This window comes from Lathyrus oleraceus, chromosome 4 (genome assembly GCF_024323335.1).
Source record: "Lathyrus oleraceus cultivar Zhongwan6 chromosome 4, CAAS_Psat_ZW6_1.0, whole genome shotgun sequence".
NCBI classification, from domain to species: domain Eukaryota; kingdom Viridiplantae; phylum Streptophyta; class Magnoliopsida; order Fabales; family Fabaceae; genus Lathyrus; species Lathyrus oleraceus.
The window spans coordinates 21,353,362-21,370,097 of NC_066582.1; the positions used below are offsets into that span (position 1 = coordinate 21,353,362).

At 33.0% G+C, this 16,736-nt stretch overlaps 1 protein-coding gene across 1 annotated transcript; it reads right to left on the reverse strand.

Moving 5' to 3' along the window:
* Positions 1–4,703: 4,703 nt before the first annotated feature.
* On the reverse strand, positions 4,704–7,522 carry LOC127138501 (VAN3-binding protein). Its single transcript, XM_051064964.1, has 8 exons — positions 7,199–7,522; positions 7,004–7,069; positions 6,840–6,908; positions 6,390–6,747; positions 5,540–5,707; positions 5,378–5,427; positions 5,171–5,219; positions 4,704–5,080 (listed from the first exon to the last, which is right to left on the reverse strand). The coding sequence occupies exons 1-8, from the start codon at positions 7,379–7,381 to the stop codon at positions 4,869–4,871; spliced, it is 1,155 nt and encodes a 384-aa protein (XP_050920921.1). The 5' UTR covers positions 7,382–7,522; the 3' UTR covers positions 4,704–4,868.
* Between the last annotated feature and the right edge of the window lie 9,214 nt (positions 7,523–16,736).

A 16,736-nucleotide genomic window follows, 5' to 3' on the forward strand; every position in this document is an offset into this window, starting at 1 on the left:
ACCAACTACTAACCTACAATTAATGAACCTAACAAATAGCCTAGTTGTTAGCAATCTAATAAGTGGAAATTAGATTAACGTGTTCAACCTTTTATTCAGGAAATACAAGTAAAAGACAAACACACTGGAACAATGTAACAGATGATGTCCAAAATCAACAGTAAGACATCATGCTGATAACTGTGTAAGAAAACAACAGAAGTGAGTGCTAGGACTGATCTCTGTTGAGTCTTTCTTCCTGATGCACAGAACCAAGTGTTCATCCATTCTAGGGTGACATAGAATGAGATGTCGTGACATCTGTGAACGTGTGCATATTAGTACAGTGGTTAATAACTGTCTTGCTGTATTAGTTACAATGTTAGATCAGATGTCATGACTTGGAGTAGAACATCTGAATTCTGACTACACCAGAATTTCACATCCAAACACAAAAATGTAAATAACTTGTATATTATCTTCTCATCTCTTCAATCATGTTTGCACAAACAAATTTTTCACAAAACAACAACCTTTACAACAAGTATGAAAAGGGCTCCCTAGGAGTACCTAAGATGTTTTGGGTGCCTAACACCTTCCCATTGCATAACCAACCCCTTTACCCAGATCTCTGTTTCTTTTACTAGTTTTTGTTAAAACTATTAGGTTTTTGTTCGCTTTCTAACCATTCCTTTGGATAAATAGAAGTACGGTGGCGACTCGACTTGTATGATTTACCTTGGATTTAGTCAATATCTCTAATGGTAACGAATACCCCGCTACAAGTAGTCATAGTTAGATCCATCCAGAATTGGTGGTCTGTGAACAGATCCTTCGTCTCTATCCATAGTACCAGACAGTAACGTCCCAAGATCTCACCCAGAACTAGAGCAGGATGCCTGCTCTGATACCAATTGAAATTCTGGTATCATATATGAGATGTTTAAGGTAATGTCACGACACTAATATCTGAACAATATAAACAGGATAAAAGATAAAGAACAATAGTACAAGTGACACAAGCGATTGTTAACCCAGTTCGGTGCAAACTCACCTACGTCTAGGGGCTACCAAGCCAGGAAGGAAATCCACTAAATAGAATTAGTTCAAAGACTCTCAGTAAACAACTTCAAGTTACAGCCTTTTCACCTAATCTCTACTCGTGTGACTTCTATCTAAGAACTCTTAGATAAGAGATCCTACTCATTCCCCCTCAATCACAACAGTGATGTAAAAACAAATATTACAAAGAAAGAAGACACTCTTCAAGAACACATACTTGATCTTGCTTAAAAGCTTCAACCAAGTAAACACACACTCATGCTTCAAAGCTTAGAGATGACAAATTACAACTCAAAAGTCAGTCCAATTCAATCATCAATAGATGAATGGATGACTCACAATACACACGCTCATACAAGACTAAAACCCTTATTCTCTCTCACTATTTTGTTCATTATTTCTTGTGTGTTAAAACCAGGTTTTCCATGCCCTTTATATAGAAGTGTTTGACTGGGCTTGGACGTCATAAAATCCTAAAACTATTTTCCACTCGTATCTTCTTAACAGCTGATCATATCTTATTGGAAAATAACTCAATCTGGTTTTAATTACTGCTTGAATGGCGTGTTCGATCTCCTCATCAATCACACACAAATTAGCATGAAAAGCACAATCACAAAATACATAACATTCAAACTGAATGTTCTGTATACAAATGTCTTGACATTAGGTCAGACATCTCAGCTAAATCCTGCACAACCATATTTTAAACACCCTGCAGAAACCTGTTATCTCATGTCAAGACAACACTTGTGACAACTTGTGAAAACTCTAGGTTTTACCAAAATTGACGCCAACACATAGAACCAACATATATAATCTCTAAAAAGAGAAAAATGGGATACAAGTTTTGTACTCTAACTATTTTGCTGAGTGTGCAGAAAATTGGATACAGATTCTAACTCTGAAGATGTCCAGACTCTGAACCAAAGAATTGAAGCATATACAAACAAGTCAACTATGATTTATCAAGTCAATGTTTATGAACATAAACCATCCATAAAAATTATGATAAAAAGATCTAACTATCAGCGTTTGAAAGTCTCAGAACCCAGTTGTCAAAAGAATCTATTTGTTTCACCAAGTTCTGATGACAGACTTTGGAAATGCTACTCAAACTTCATCAACAAATGTTCAAAGCCTGTGAATAAAAGTGTCCAAAAGTCAACAAAGATTTGACGTGACAACAGTACAAAAGTAAATCTACTTTTTCCATTAAGTATTGTACTATGTGCCAAAGAAGTCTTTCATATCCCATCATCTTCACCAACTATCAGCTATAAGCGTCACTCTAGTGTTGCATATGAAGTGACATTCATACAACAGATACTTAGAGGATATTTTCACCTTCACCTCCAACATATCTATTTGCTTCTATGTAAAGATGTTTTTGAAGATTGAAGAAACATCATTAAGAGTTACGTACGCACACAAAAGATTCATCAACGCTCACACTCAGGAAACATATATAGAAAAATAAGAAGTGTTTCTTTCATTTATACGCTTAGAATTAAAACTCATTGAATACTCTTGTTAAGTGTAATACTTGTTTTAAATTTGTATATATGCTTATCAGAAGTATCTTGTAAACACAAAACTGGTTATTACAACTTTGATTATAATCCTCAAGCGACCAGGTTGGTCAGACTCTTAAGAAGTCAATAACATATACTTATTGAGGGTTAATCTTCTTAATGACTAGGTAGGTCATGGTCTTAAAAAGTCAATGACCTTTAGATTTCTCAGGGGACCAGTTGGATTATAATTCTTAAGAAATTGGTGACAGGTTGTCATTGCATTTGTAATCAGTTTTGATTATTGGATTAAGTCTCTGTCTAAGAAAAAATCACTCAGTTTGACGAACTGGACGTAGCCTTGTTGGTGGTGAACTAGGATAAAAATCCTTGCGTACTTTATCATTATTTTTATTTCTTTAAGCTTTTGTTTTGTGTTGCGAAAATCTATCAGACTTGAAACCCAATTCAAACCTCTTATTTCTCGTGTTTCTTGAACCTTAGTGTAGGGGTTTGGATAATGATTACAATTTGATGATATTTACTCAAATTAGATTAGTTTATTGATATTATTTTGTTAATGTAATCATGTTATTCATATGATTTCTTCCATTTTTCTTTGTATAGGTTATGATATTTAACACTTTTGAAGAATTTTCAAGGTACGTCATTCTTCGACCTACTCCATCCATTTGATGCTAGAAGTGGTTTTTATTTGGCATGGTGTTTTTTGATTCCGGTTTCACATGATGCAATTTCTATGCGTTATATATCAAATGTATCAAAATGCCCATGAAATTTTTGGGGTGAATTGATAGGAAGTTTGTAGGAGTTTGAATAATGATTACAATATAAAGGTATTTACTCAAATTAGATTAGTTTATTGATATCCAAGTATGTTATTTTTTGTTTAAGGTGTGTTGTTGATAAAAGTTTGATGTTGTTGATGATTTAATTTTGATTTATATATGTTGTTGATAAAATTTGTATTTGGTTTTTGATAAAAGTTAATATTGTTGATGATGATTTATATGTTGTATATTGTTGATTTTTAATGATATATCTTGTATATTGCAGCTCTCACTACGTTAAACCAACATTTTTATTAGATGAATTTATTATGTCATATGTGGTTTGAGTGTTTTACCAATCCCTCACTAAATAAATAACCTTTTTAATTGAATTAGAAATTTCTAATATAAAAAATTAAGTTGTTTTAGAAAACAACTTACATTGATAAACATTTATCAAACTTTCTTCCTTGTATTCTATGTAACTTTCTCCCTCTTTAAGAGTTAAAATTTGGTTTAATGCTTGTAACTCTTCAATCAATACTTTATTCTTTACTAGTTCAATGAATTAGAGAATGAAGTGTTGGTTGAAGAGTTACAAACATTGAACTTAATTCTAACACTTAAAAAAAGCGAGCGAGATATATAGAATGAAAGGAAAAAAATTAGGAAAACATTAATCATTGTAACTTGTTATTCTAATATAACTTAATTTGTCAAATTTTTAATTTTTATATCACATTGAAATATTATATGTTTAGAGAGTAGTTGATGAAATAAACATTCCAAATTTGTAATAATAAACTTAAAAGAACATATCACCATGGTTGATAGCTAAAACCGTAGTGAAAGGTTGTTTAAAAAGCAAAGTTATGTTGTTGGATAAAGAATCCAGAATCTTTATACTTTTCACTACGGTTATTTAAAACAAACGTGGTTAGAGGTAATGTGCTTTTCAGCTTTCTACCACGGATATTGGACCATGATTATAAATAACACACATACAATCACACCCTACTTAACAATGATTGTTCAACCATTATTATAGGTATTACGTAACCATGATTATAAGTGTTTTTCGTAATAGATTGATAACTATAATCTACGTTCCTTCTTAAAATCAACTAACCGACGTGTTAATAGAAGAATTTATCAATTGAACGGTTCAACTAATTTACTTGCAAGTCTCAAATAATCGATTTCGATTCATTAACTTTATATAATAATATGTTGCCCGTTATACAAAACTTATTAGATCTATAATTTACTTTATTTAAATATATTAGTTATTGTATTTTACCATGACATTGAAATATATTATAAATACTTTTCTATTTCAACAAACTATTTTGTTTAGTTGGAAGATAGATGACCCATTACATACTCTTCAAATTCAAATTTAGTAGTAGGAATATATAGTACATTCATTGAATACTTTTGGCAAACATACATAAGATTGAAAATGCAAACGAATACATAAAAAGATAATTAAGTACTAGTGATCATAACAACATTGATTTCATCAGTAAAATTGAAGCTCATATTTAGCAAAAGAAGTTGAAATCTTGAGCATATGATTGATAGTAGTGACCCATGTCTTGTAACGACGAAGATCATCCACCATGTCTATCTTAAAAGTGCCTTTTCTTGTTGCCAAAACAATCAAATAACATGTATGATCTTCCTCACTTTCTGAACCTTTATACAGCTCTGCATGCATGTTCATTATAATACCTATAACAATAATTAATAGCCATTGTCATAAGTTATTCTTACATTCTAAGCTTTAATGCATAATTGAAAGATAGGGAAAAAAGCACTTACTCTCCTTTTTGCTTTTTAGTAGATTATGCTTCCTCATCATCAGTACAACCTGTAGTTTGAGTAAAGATCATTGCTCCACAAGTCAGAACATTAAAGTTTAATTAAATCAGTAAAACTCTATGAAATACGAACACAGACACAAAAACACCAGAGACAATACTGACACAGACACAGATACTAGACACAGATATTTTCTATAATCCTAACCTTGGCCTCACTGTTGAGGATTATAGACACTGATCTTGGCATGTACTTCCCTATAAGACATATAATTGAAATTAAACATAAGTTAGGAAAGCATATAAAAAAGTTAAAATAATTGAATTTTGGTATGGAGCTTTTTATTATTGCATTGAAAGTTGAAAGTACCTTCTGGTGATTCCACATATAACTCAGCACCTTGTGCAAGAATCAATCTTCCTTTTTCAAAATCAAAATCCAAATCATACTTTTCTTCAATTGGCAACATGGGTGATCCTCCACTCAATCTGTTATTGCATCCTGATCTTACTTTAAGTGTAGCTGCTCCTTTTAATGCTACAGTTAGGTAGCCAAAAAAATTTCATTCAGCAACATATTATTGTACATTAAATATGCAGCATGTGTACTTCAACTCATTTCCTCAAGTATCTATATGGTTTTAAATTGCATGTTGCGGTCAAAGATGCAGGTATTACGTTTGCGGTCATTACGATTGCTGCGATGCGCATTGGGACGGTTGCAACATGAATTTTGATTGAGAAGATTAAATACATCGTAACAAATCACTTAATTTTAAGATTTTTCGAAAAAAAAAATGACTTTTACAAAAATCCTTGAAGAAACCTAGACAAGCTTGTCTGATGTGGTTTCTAATATAGAAGGACGCGTGAGTTCAAATCACACTAAAATTTCGGTCCATTACAGTTGCAGAGACTACCGCATCAGCGATATTGCAACCGCAATCAAACCGTATTTGAGGGTGTGCAAGGCAGACTATCTCATAGTGGCCAAATTTTGTCACAACTAAACTTTAGTTAAAAAGCTCATAAAATGTTTGTCACGATTAAACCGTGGTTAAATAAGATCTTTATTTGTTTTATCTGCAACAAATCTACTCAGAACTTCAAAAACTTGAGACCGCTCTGACCGCAATTTAAAATGATATAGATCACCAAGAAAAATTTGAAAATAAGTGACATAAAAAAATGCATGAGTGGAAATAACAAAAGATTACTACATGTTGCAGCAGCAGCAGTGAGAGTTAAGATATCACTAGCACTTGTGCCATTCATGGCTGATCCAATAACACTTCTAAGATCTTCTTTCTTAGCTCCCATGGCTTCAGCTACTTTTGCACACTGAACAGCCACCAAAGCAGCAGCAGAAGCTATTGCTGCTTCTCTATCTTCATCTGACTCTTTCTTTGATTTCTCAGAAGCAATTGCAGAAAGTGCTGCTGCAACTCCTGCAATGGACATTGCTGCATGCACTTCTGCTCTTTGCAATCTTTGTTCTTCTTTCCTCTTCACCTTCATTTCCTTAAACCATTTCTTTATTGACATGCCTTTCAGTGGTAGTATCTGCTTCCATGGCACCTACACGACAAACGACGATAACCGAAATAACTAACTATGCATGCATGTAACTCTCACCATTAAATTGAGTGAAAAATTTATGTATTACTTACCCATTTTTTTCTTAAACTGCTTTTGTAATTCAATTCAGGATGCATAGCTTGCTGCATCCATATCCATGACTGAAAAAATATAACATAACAATAAACTGAGAACTGGTATCAGTGTCGTTGTCGTATCTGGTGTCTGTGTTAGTTTCTTTTATATGATATCTTACCTTAAGATCATTATTAGACTTCAATGGAGGTATAGACATGAAATCTGCATCATCCATTCCAACACTCTTTTTCATATCATGCAATTGTTTGAAACATGAATGAAAATGAGTAGGTTGGTAAAAATTAAAAGTGACATGACATAAAATTATGAATTTAGAATAAAGATTAAACTTTTCAAGAGGTTGAGGACTCACTGTAGGCTGAGACATGGGGCTACTAGGTTCAAACTGGTTCATAGGATTATCAAGTAGAACAAGTGAACCATGTTGTGGTTCAGGCTTCAGAGCTTGTACAGCAAAGTTACACCAAGCAAGTGAAAGGAAGTCCATTGTCTCAGGGTGTGCATCAGAAGGAGATAGATTAAATTCTGAAGTCATATTCTAATGGTTACTGATATTTCAAAAACAAAGATTATTTTGGAAGCAAATGAGTTGAACAGGATGAAAATTTCACTAAGCATGCATGCATATTTATACTTGCTAAATAATCATGGACCCTGTTCGCAATAGTCATTTGTCAGAGACGTTACAGATTTTAAAAGATTCTATATAGATTAGTCGCAGTTTAACCATGACAAAATAAATAAACGTACTATTTAACCACGGTTTAACTGTGACAATGTTTTTTGAGACCCTATTTAATCATGACAAATTTTGAGTTCTGTATTGTCGTCCGTCTTACGAGCCTTTAAAGATAGCTCTGACTATTATGTATGTGATCACACAATTATTGAATCTCAGGCCTTCAAAGATAGCCCTAACTATTGTGTATGTGATCACGCAATTATTGAATCTCGATAATTGATTGAACATTGAATATCTCATATTATAAAATACGAGCTGTCTGATATTCATTAAACGGTCTATATTTTACAACGGATTGACGGCAGAGAGTCCAAATTCCTAAATTGCCCTTATATCAAGAAAGTGATATGCTAATCCCACCATTCTTGTCCACCTTAACCAAAAACATAACGTGTAAAAGATTGTTTTTACTCTCCTTTGTCTGTTTGACTAAGACATTCTCTATTTGACATTTTTTATTGTAATGTGTAAAATTAAGTTAGCTAAGAAGACAAAGCACAAGTGGACATGACAAAAGAAGCATCATTGTTATTAATTTGATCATATTGATCCATTGTATCAATTTTTAACCAAGCAAGTGACTACCTACAGATATTTTTATAGCTCAACATGTTGCTACAGTCCAAGAACAAATATGTCAAATACTAAAACGTTTTCTGGTGAACAGGTATATATCAGACATCAATTAGTATGTTACATATCGAAAATGGAATTGCACTTTTTTACATTTTTGACAAAATGGTATTAGACGTGTTTTTTTGAATATTGGTGTTACATTTGTTGGACATATCTATTTGTGAAATTGTTGATATGACATAGAAACTAGGGGGATCCACTTTATTTTGAAAGAGTTCATTAACAAATAGATTTTGATTTTAGAAAAAGTAACACTATAGATTCCAATGAGTGATAAGATGATAACACATGGTAGTCATAATAGAACATTGTAGGTAGGATTAGTATAAAAAGCTCATGAGGTCCCTCTCTTTTGGCATCTTTAAATGAAAGCCATAAACTTCAAACTAAGTGACCTTTTTTTTCATATAATAGTATTCATTCATGTGAGTGAGTAATAAAAAAAATATGCACATGCATTTGTTGTTTCTGAAATTAGAAAAAAATTCTGAAAAACAATTTATGTGACATAAAGATTAGATGATTCTCTTTAATACATTTTTGCAACAATGTTCAAAATTGTATAAGCGTACTATCAATCATCAATTTTTTAACATAAAATAGTTCTCTCAAATCCGTTTTGCACCCTCTAATATTGATCGTTTGACTACCTTAAATAAATTTTTTGGAAGACAAGAAATTTGTATAATTTTCTAAAGAAAACTCAAAAGAAAAATCTCAAGAAAGGGGAATAAGATGGGGCTTCGATAACTTGAGAATTTGTAAAATGATTAAAGGGGTCTATTTATTATATAGTTTTGGATTATTTATTTTTTTGGATGGGGGTGGTTTGAATTAGGATTGTTGAAATTTTTGCATTTAGGCGCTATGTTTCTAAACTTATTATTTGATCGAAAGTGATGATATAAATGTTAGGAATAATGTAGAGTGCAAATTTTAAAGTGCATAAAATAAATGACAAAGAATTATATTAGTTCCCCTTACAAATTTAAGAGTATATCTAGTCCCTCTATCTTCTTAGAGGATTTTTCACCATGATCAAATGCTCTTTACAAGTCTCACATCAAACACTCTAAAGAAACACCTATCAACCATCCAAGAAAGCAAACCACTTTAATGTTTACAAAACAAACACCAAACTCTATGGTGGACTTTGAATCTCCCCGACTCGAATAACATTTTCAACCATCATCAAACACTATGATGATCTTCACCGAACACTATGGTGAAACAAGTCACACTAAGAAATGAAGAATCTAATAATAGGCTATATGATAATCAAATCCATGTTTTGATTGTTGAATCTTATAATTATCACATTTCAAATGTATCTCACTTAATTGCTCAGATTTTATTTTCGTTTATGAATTTTTTTTCTAATTTATGAAAGTTCACATAATTTCAAACCATTTGAAAAATGAAGAACACTTTAAAAATGATATTTGATTCTTATAAATCTGATTTTGAAAGCTGAGAATTCATTTTCTAATGTATAATGCTTTATATAAACCTCTAGAAATATCTATAAATGATTGCATATCTTTGTAAAAGTTCCATGAAACTTTGCCATTCAAAACAATGATTTTGTTTGATGAAAAAACAAACAGCTTCAGGTTGTAATCGATTACAGTAAACCTATAACCGATTACTGTAACACCCTTCTAAATACCCCAAATATTTAATTAAAACAACAACAATTAAATCATACATATCAGAGTAAATATTGTCACTCAAGGGTGTCACATAACAACTTCTTCACATAATTCAACATAAAAGCAGTCATACTCAATTTTATTCGACATAAAAACTCTTTAACAATACGCAGCGGATTAAATATTTCAACATCTGTAATTCATCAAAATTAACATTTATTCGACAATTCAAACATCCCGTCCCGATGTTACATCTATCAGAGCATGACCCTCTAACCACACTAGACTTCAAGCACTAGCTCCTACTCAACTCACTGCTCGTTACCTGAAAAATATTGTAAGGGTGAGTTTCTCAATCGATATAACAAATATTATAAATCATCATGTTATGTTAAGTAATTCTACACGTTAATCACCCAAATCATATCATGCATGCGGTAACGGCACATTCAACTCAATTATCATACGCAGATACAACGTAAATACAACTCAATAACAACATAAAGTGCAACTCAATGAGACTCGACTCTTCATGCATGTGGTACCATTTGGAGTAAAACTCCCAACTTAAAATCATTGCCAGTTTAGTGGGCATCAAGGCATAAGCCTTCAACTTTCAACTTAAAATTTTGCCAATCCAGGCCAACGTGGTGTGAGCAAAAGCCCCATAATTTTTTTTTTTGCCAATCCAGGCCAACGTGGTGTGAGCAAAAGCCCCGACTTAATGCATATGAATGTCTATGGCATGTACGACTTGAACTCAACAACATAAGAATAACAGCAACATAACAGCTTTTCTTTCAACAAAACAACTTATAATCAACTTTGGCTCATCAGCCTACAACTCAGTAATTTTCAACAAAGCAACTTAAAATCAACTTTGGCTCATCAGCCTACAACTTAATATTTTCAACAAAACAACTTATAATCAACTTTTCAACATATTTGCATCGGCATTTCACAACATAAACTCAACAATTTTATTCATCACAATTAATTGCAATAGGCCAACTACCAATTGCATTTACAACATAAAAATCAACTATTTTTCCACACTGCAACAGTGTTAACCGGTTAACGCTATAGGTTAACCGGTTAACGCAGGACAAAAATACCATTTCTGGCAAAACGCAACAGTGTTAACCGGTTAACGCTATAGGTTAACCGGTTAACGCAGGCAAAACTCAACATTTCTCAATTTATAACAGTGTTAACCGGTTAACACCCTGGGTTAACCGGTTAACGCAGGCGAAACAGCAGTTCCTGCGCTAACACAAGGCAGAATGCAGAGTTTCCGCATTTTCCGCCGTTGGAGGACTTCCGGACCTCCGATTCCAAATCCGTAAAAAGCGATACGTTCAGAATCTCACAACTCACACAGCTACCGATCTAATTTCAGCTTAAATTCAACTTATTCATCATAATATTTCAGCATCCAAAATCTCAATTCGGTCAAATTAACAGCTTATCACTACCCATTACATGTTAATCGATAATACCCGTTAAACGACGATAAACCCCCCTTACCTGATATAATCCGGCAAATCTCTAAGCTTTAGCTTCTCCGTTCCTCAACCGTGCTTTTCGGCTCTTTGCCCTTCTTCCTCTTCTCTGCAGCTTCTCTGTTTCTCACGTGAAACCTTTTCCAAAAATGAAACCCTTTCCTTATTCCAACTTATATATTTTTCCAATAATTATTATTAATAATAATAATAATCCAATAATTCAATTTTATTTAATTAAATTAATAAATATATTATCAACTTAATTAAATAATTCTTTTTCTTTATTTGGGGTGTTACAACTACAACATTCCAATTGTTAAAAAACTTGAATTTTGGAAAACTGTAATTGATTACAACTTTGTTTTTAGGACTAAAAACAACTTTTTAAGGCACAACTTCAAGGGTTTTTATACATATTTTTTGAAAACATTTTAGGTTGACTTTGAATGATATTTTCAGAACTTTTAAGTGATGTATAAGATGCATGATAATATATTAAAGATAAAGACAATCTTAACTTTGTTCAATATTGATCTTTGTCACTTTGTCATGATCGATTGTTGTCTTCATCTTTATCATTCATTATTTTTATCTTTTTCTTCGTTGAATTTATATTTTTCTCCTTTTGTTGATGTATTTGTCTTCATTAAAACCCTAGTCAATGTCAATCAATGACGGATCTATTTGAGGTCTGGCAGGTCCAGTAGCATTAGGGATGACAATTAGACTCATCCTAATGGATACCCGCAAAATTTATCCATAACGGGTAGGGTAAAAACCCTCAAAGAGGGTACGGGAATGGGGACCAACAATTACCCATAAAAATAAGCGGGTATGGACGTGGGTACGGGTACATTACTACCCACCCTGCCCCATACCCGCACAATATATATTTATGTGTTTTTATTTTTATTATTATGTACACAAATTCATTTATCAATTTTATTAAATACATCACTATTAAATTTGTATACATTTTTATATAAATTTTTATTTATTTCTTAACTTAACAATATCATCCTTGAATTTTTTTTAGTATTATTAAAAACTTAAAATTACATGATAAATTATAATTGATCAATTATCTTTTTAGAAATACGGGTAAACGGGTATGGGTACTTAAGTATCCATAAGATACGGATACAGGTACAAATATTGGTGTCGGGTATGGGGATTTTTTCAAACTATAGACATGGGAATCGAATACTATAATACTTTGACCATACCTTATCAATTTATTTTTACAATAAATATAAGGTACTAGAGAAGCTATATAAAAAAGTAGGTAATAAAAAGTAAAATAAAATAAAAAAATGAAAACATAAAGAGGAGAGAATATTAAGAACGGCATGTTGATAGAGGTGTAACAAATTTGAGAAACTAGCGTTAGTTTATAATAGATAATTTCTTATGGTACCCTAGGTGTTTCTAATTCACCGCGTGAATTTCAACAAATGCCCCCTGATTCCAGAGATGCATCTTCGGACGTACCCCAACACACACTCAACAAAGGTCATTCTAAGTTACGTCTTTTTTTGCTTACTTTTTTCCAAAGTTGCATCTCCGGAATGATTCCGTAGTTACATCTCCAAAGAAGCACACCAATATCATAATCAACAGAAAAGTAATTTTCCAAAATGAAATTGACATTCATAACATGAAATAAGCATTACAATGATGATTTTAACATAAACTACAATATTACATTTTAATATCCCGATGGACGCTTGCACATCTTCAGAATACCTTCGGCCGATCTTTGTAGTGTCGCTTTTAACTCGAGCATAACTTTTGTTTCAAAACAGAAATACGTATTCCACACAGCCCTAACATCTGCTTGCGTCTTGAGCTCAATTTTGTTGAACTCAATCTTCCCTATGTTGCCAATCAACAGTGAATGGTACTCGAGCTTCACAATCTTTCATTATTCTTTATAAGTTAGGAGATAATGGATTTCTTATTTGATATCTTCGAGGGAGTTGAAATCGGTGAGCTTAAACATTCGCCCAGGTGTAGAGCCGGAGAAGGAGACATTTTCGACATACCAATGGATATTTATTTGTGACATTTGAGACATTTTAAGTTCGTGTGAAATATAACATAAGAGCACCTGAATTTATAGAATGCAAAGATCAATATGGGAAACTTATTAACTAACATATTGATTGCGGAGATATTTCTCCGGAATCACACCTTATTATCTTGTTGCGGAGATGCATCTTCGGAACTTGTCCTGAACCAATTTCAAAATTGAACATTAAAACATAACCTATTTTTTTATTGACAAAAACACAAATGTCATGGGGAAGACAAAAAATGCATAAAGACAAAATAAGAACAAAAGATGTCGCCGGCTAAATTTATAGGTGGTACCGCCTTGGAATTAAAACGAATCGAAACATATGTCGCCGACTAAATTTATAGGTGGTACCGCCTTGGAATTTTGTGCATTTGATTCTTTTTCAATGTTGTTCAATCTCTCAAATTCTTTCATCCTTTCCATAAAATGATCCGGCCAAGTCTCGACTTTTGTTGTTGAATGAGTCGTCTACTCTGGTGATGTAACTGGTATAGGGAATCCCAGTTTCAAGTAAACTTGAACAAAATGACTTGATTTTGAAAGCCCCCAAATACACATGATACGATCATTTGGATTTTGGGTGAGTCGGTGCGCAGTCGGAAAAAAGTTTCCAAAAAACCGTAGGGTGTCTGGTCAACAGACACTCTATCATACGCAAATGTTATTAGGTGACCAATTTCAAGGAAGCGCGACCATTTTGACACTAGTGTCGGACCGCTCAAGAAAGGAATAATAGACTCATAAACCATAATGCTTCCTTGGCAGCTTCAGCTACTTCCATGTATTCTGCCTCAGTTGTAAACATAATTATTATGGATTGAATTGATGGTTTCCAACATATAGGTCCCCTGCAAGAGTAAAGATAATACCCTGTTGTAGACCTCCTATCATGCATATCACCTTGCTTCTTGATGAACATGATACCATGATCTATTGTACCCTTCAAGTACCTTAGGATCCACTTGACTGCATCCCAATGCTACTTCCCTGGCTTAGACATGAACTTGCACCATTGATTAACTACTTGTGCCAAATCTGGTCTAATGCAAACCATAACATACATAAAACAACCAACTGAACTAGAATAAGGAATTTTAGACATATCTTCAATTTATGAGTCCGTCTTCTTACATTGTTCCAAAGAGACCTTAAAATGGTTCGCCAATGAAGTACTCATAAGCTTTGCTTTGCTCATGTCAAATCTGCTCAAAACACCTTTAACATAACTTTTCTAAGACAACCATAATTTATTAGCTCCTCGGTCCCTATGAATTTCCATATCAAGAATCTTCTTTGCAACACCCAGATCCTTCATATCAAACTCCTTACCCAACTTGGTATTCAAATCATTTACATCATGCAAATGGTTGGCAACAATCAACATATCATCAATATAAAGTAACAGGAAACTAGAAGAGCCATCATCAAGGTTCCTCACATAAACACAACAATCATAATAACACATTCTATAGCCAACCCGGAGTATGTATGAATCAAAGCACTTGCACCACTGCCTTGGAGACTCCTTCAAGCCATACAAAGACCTCTTCAATTTGCAAACAAGTCTTCCATGTCCAGTATCACTAGATCCTTCTAGTTGATCCATGTATATTTTCTCCTCTAGATTACCATGGAGGAAAGTTGTTTTCACATCCATCTACTCTAAATGCATTTTTCTACTAGCTATCAGGGCCAATTACTTCATGGGGAACTAATCCCTAAGGAGAATTTTGTTAATTATTAGCTTTGAGGTTATTTTAATTCCAATTCAATTTTGATTTCTGTTTAATTTTTCATATGCATTTTTTTTAAAATTCGATTGCTTTTGTTTGCTTAATTTGATTGTTGCTCATAGGATATAATTGATTAAATTTAATTGTATGCATGTGTTTACTGGTAAATTCGTTAAACAAAACAAGTTTCTATTAATACTTAAGGGATCAAACTCGAAAATCTCCTGGAACATATTTGTGTGAATTTAAACCTTTGAATACCTTGTTATGATAGAAATCTAAAACACATTGTGAAGATAACAATGTGAAATTTCGACAAGACTTAGAAAAAGATTTTGAAGAAAAATATAATTGAAATCAAAATGTAGAAATGAAGATAAAATGATGAATGATCGAAATGTAAATGAATGCAGAAAAAGGCTTAAATGTAAAAGTGCTTGGAATTTATAAATATGGAACACATACGTCCATTTTCTCCACTTGTTTCTTAATAACGCAGATACTTTGAGTATGTATAAATATGAGTACATTTGAGGACCCCTATAATGTAAACAGGCATCCCCTTATATATTAATCTAAAATAACCACCCATTAATGGTCGACTAAACAAATCACATCATGTTTTACTTTCATGTCGCCGTTATCTTTGAGGAGCCTCCACGTGTCTTCGAGCAACCACATGTTCTAATCCAACTCCCACTCTATCAATCAAACCAAATAACCAACTTAGAGCATTTGAATTTTTCACTAAGTCCATAGATGCTACCAATGCTCATTGACCTTCAGCTACTTCGACCATACTTGCTACCTACATAGTTTCAACATGATCAATAGCTTTTATCATGGAACACTTATTCTTACTTGCCATTATATTCAGGTTGAAAAATCTAAGGTAACAAATTTCCCCCCAAAATGCCATGTTTCGATTTGAGTCAAAACAAAGAAACGTAGCATTTTTATCGTATTTTTCGATACTGCTTCCATTTCTTTGGTGACATCATTGTCATCATTTTCCTTTTTTACAGTGCATTGTCATTTTCAATGAGATCTGTTCAGAATCTTATGATCATTCATATTTTTCGAGAATTTATGGATGTGCACGTCTGCTTTAACTGCTCCACTCGCATTAATGCCCCATTTCATAACACACGAAATCGTTTCAACATCTTCATGTGGATTCCATGTGTCCATACTTAGGCATGCAACGGAAAAAACTATAAATACCCAGCTCCAACTTCTTTCTCTTCTTCCTCTTCTTCCTCTTCATTTCAACTTTTTTCATAGCTTTCTTGCATAGATAGAAAACCTTTTATTCTCCTAAAAAACACTTCCACTTTCAGCAATCACTTTTGTAGCGGTAAATTCATGATCTTCAAGCTTTGGATAAGCAAGACATCAAATAACAAGAGTCGCCACCGCGCTTTTATTGTTTCCAAGGGAAAAGGGAAAAGTACGAACAAAACCCAGTATGTAAGAAGTTTTCAAATCAAAACTAATAAAATGTCAGAGATTACAGGTAAGCGGGTTGGTTACACAGAGGGA

What these genes read in the sequence shown, in the direction of transcription:
- LOC127138501 (XM_051064964.1), bottom strand. Translation starts at nt 7,381, where the DNA reads ATGACTTCAGAATTTAATCTATCTCCTTCTGATGCACACCCTGAGACA. An exon ending in GCCCCATGTCTCAGCCTACA is followed by an intron (nt 7,070 to 7,198) that starts GTGAGTCCTCAA and finishes GATATGAAAAAG; the next exon opens with AGTGTTGGAATGGATGATGC. An exon ending in AGTCTAATAATGATCTTAAG is followed by an intron (nt 6,909 to 7,003) that starts GTAAGATATCAT and finishes ATATTTTTTCAG; the next exon opens with TCATGGATATGGATGCAGCA.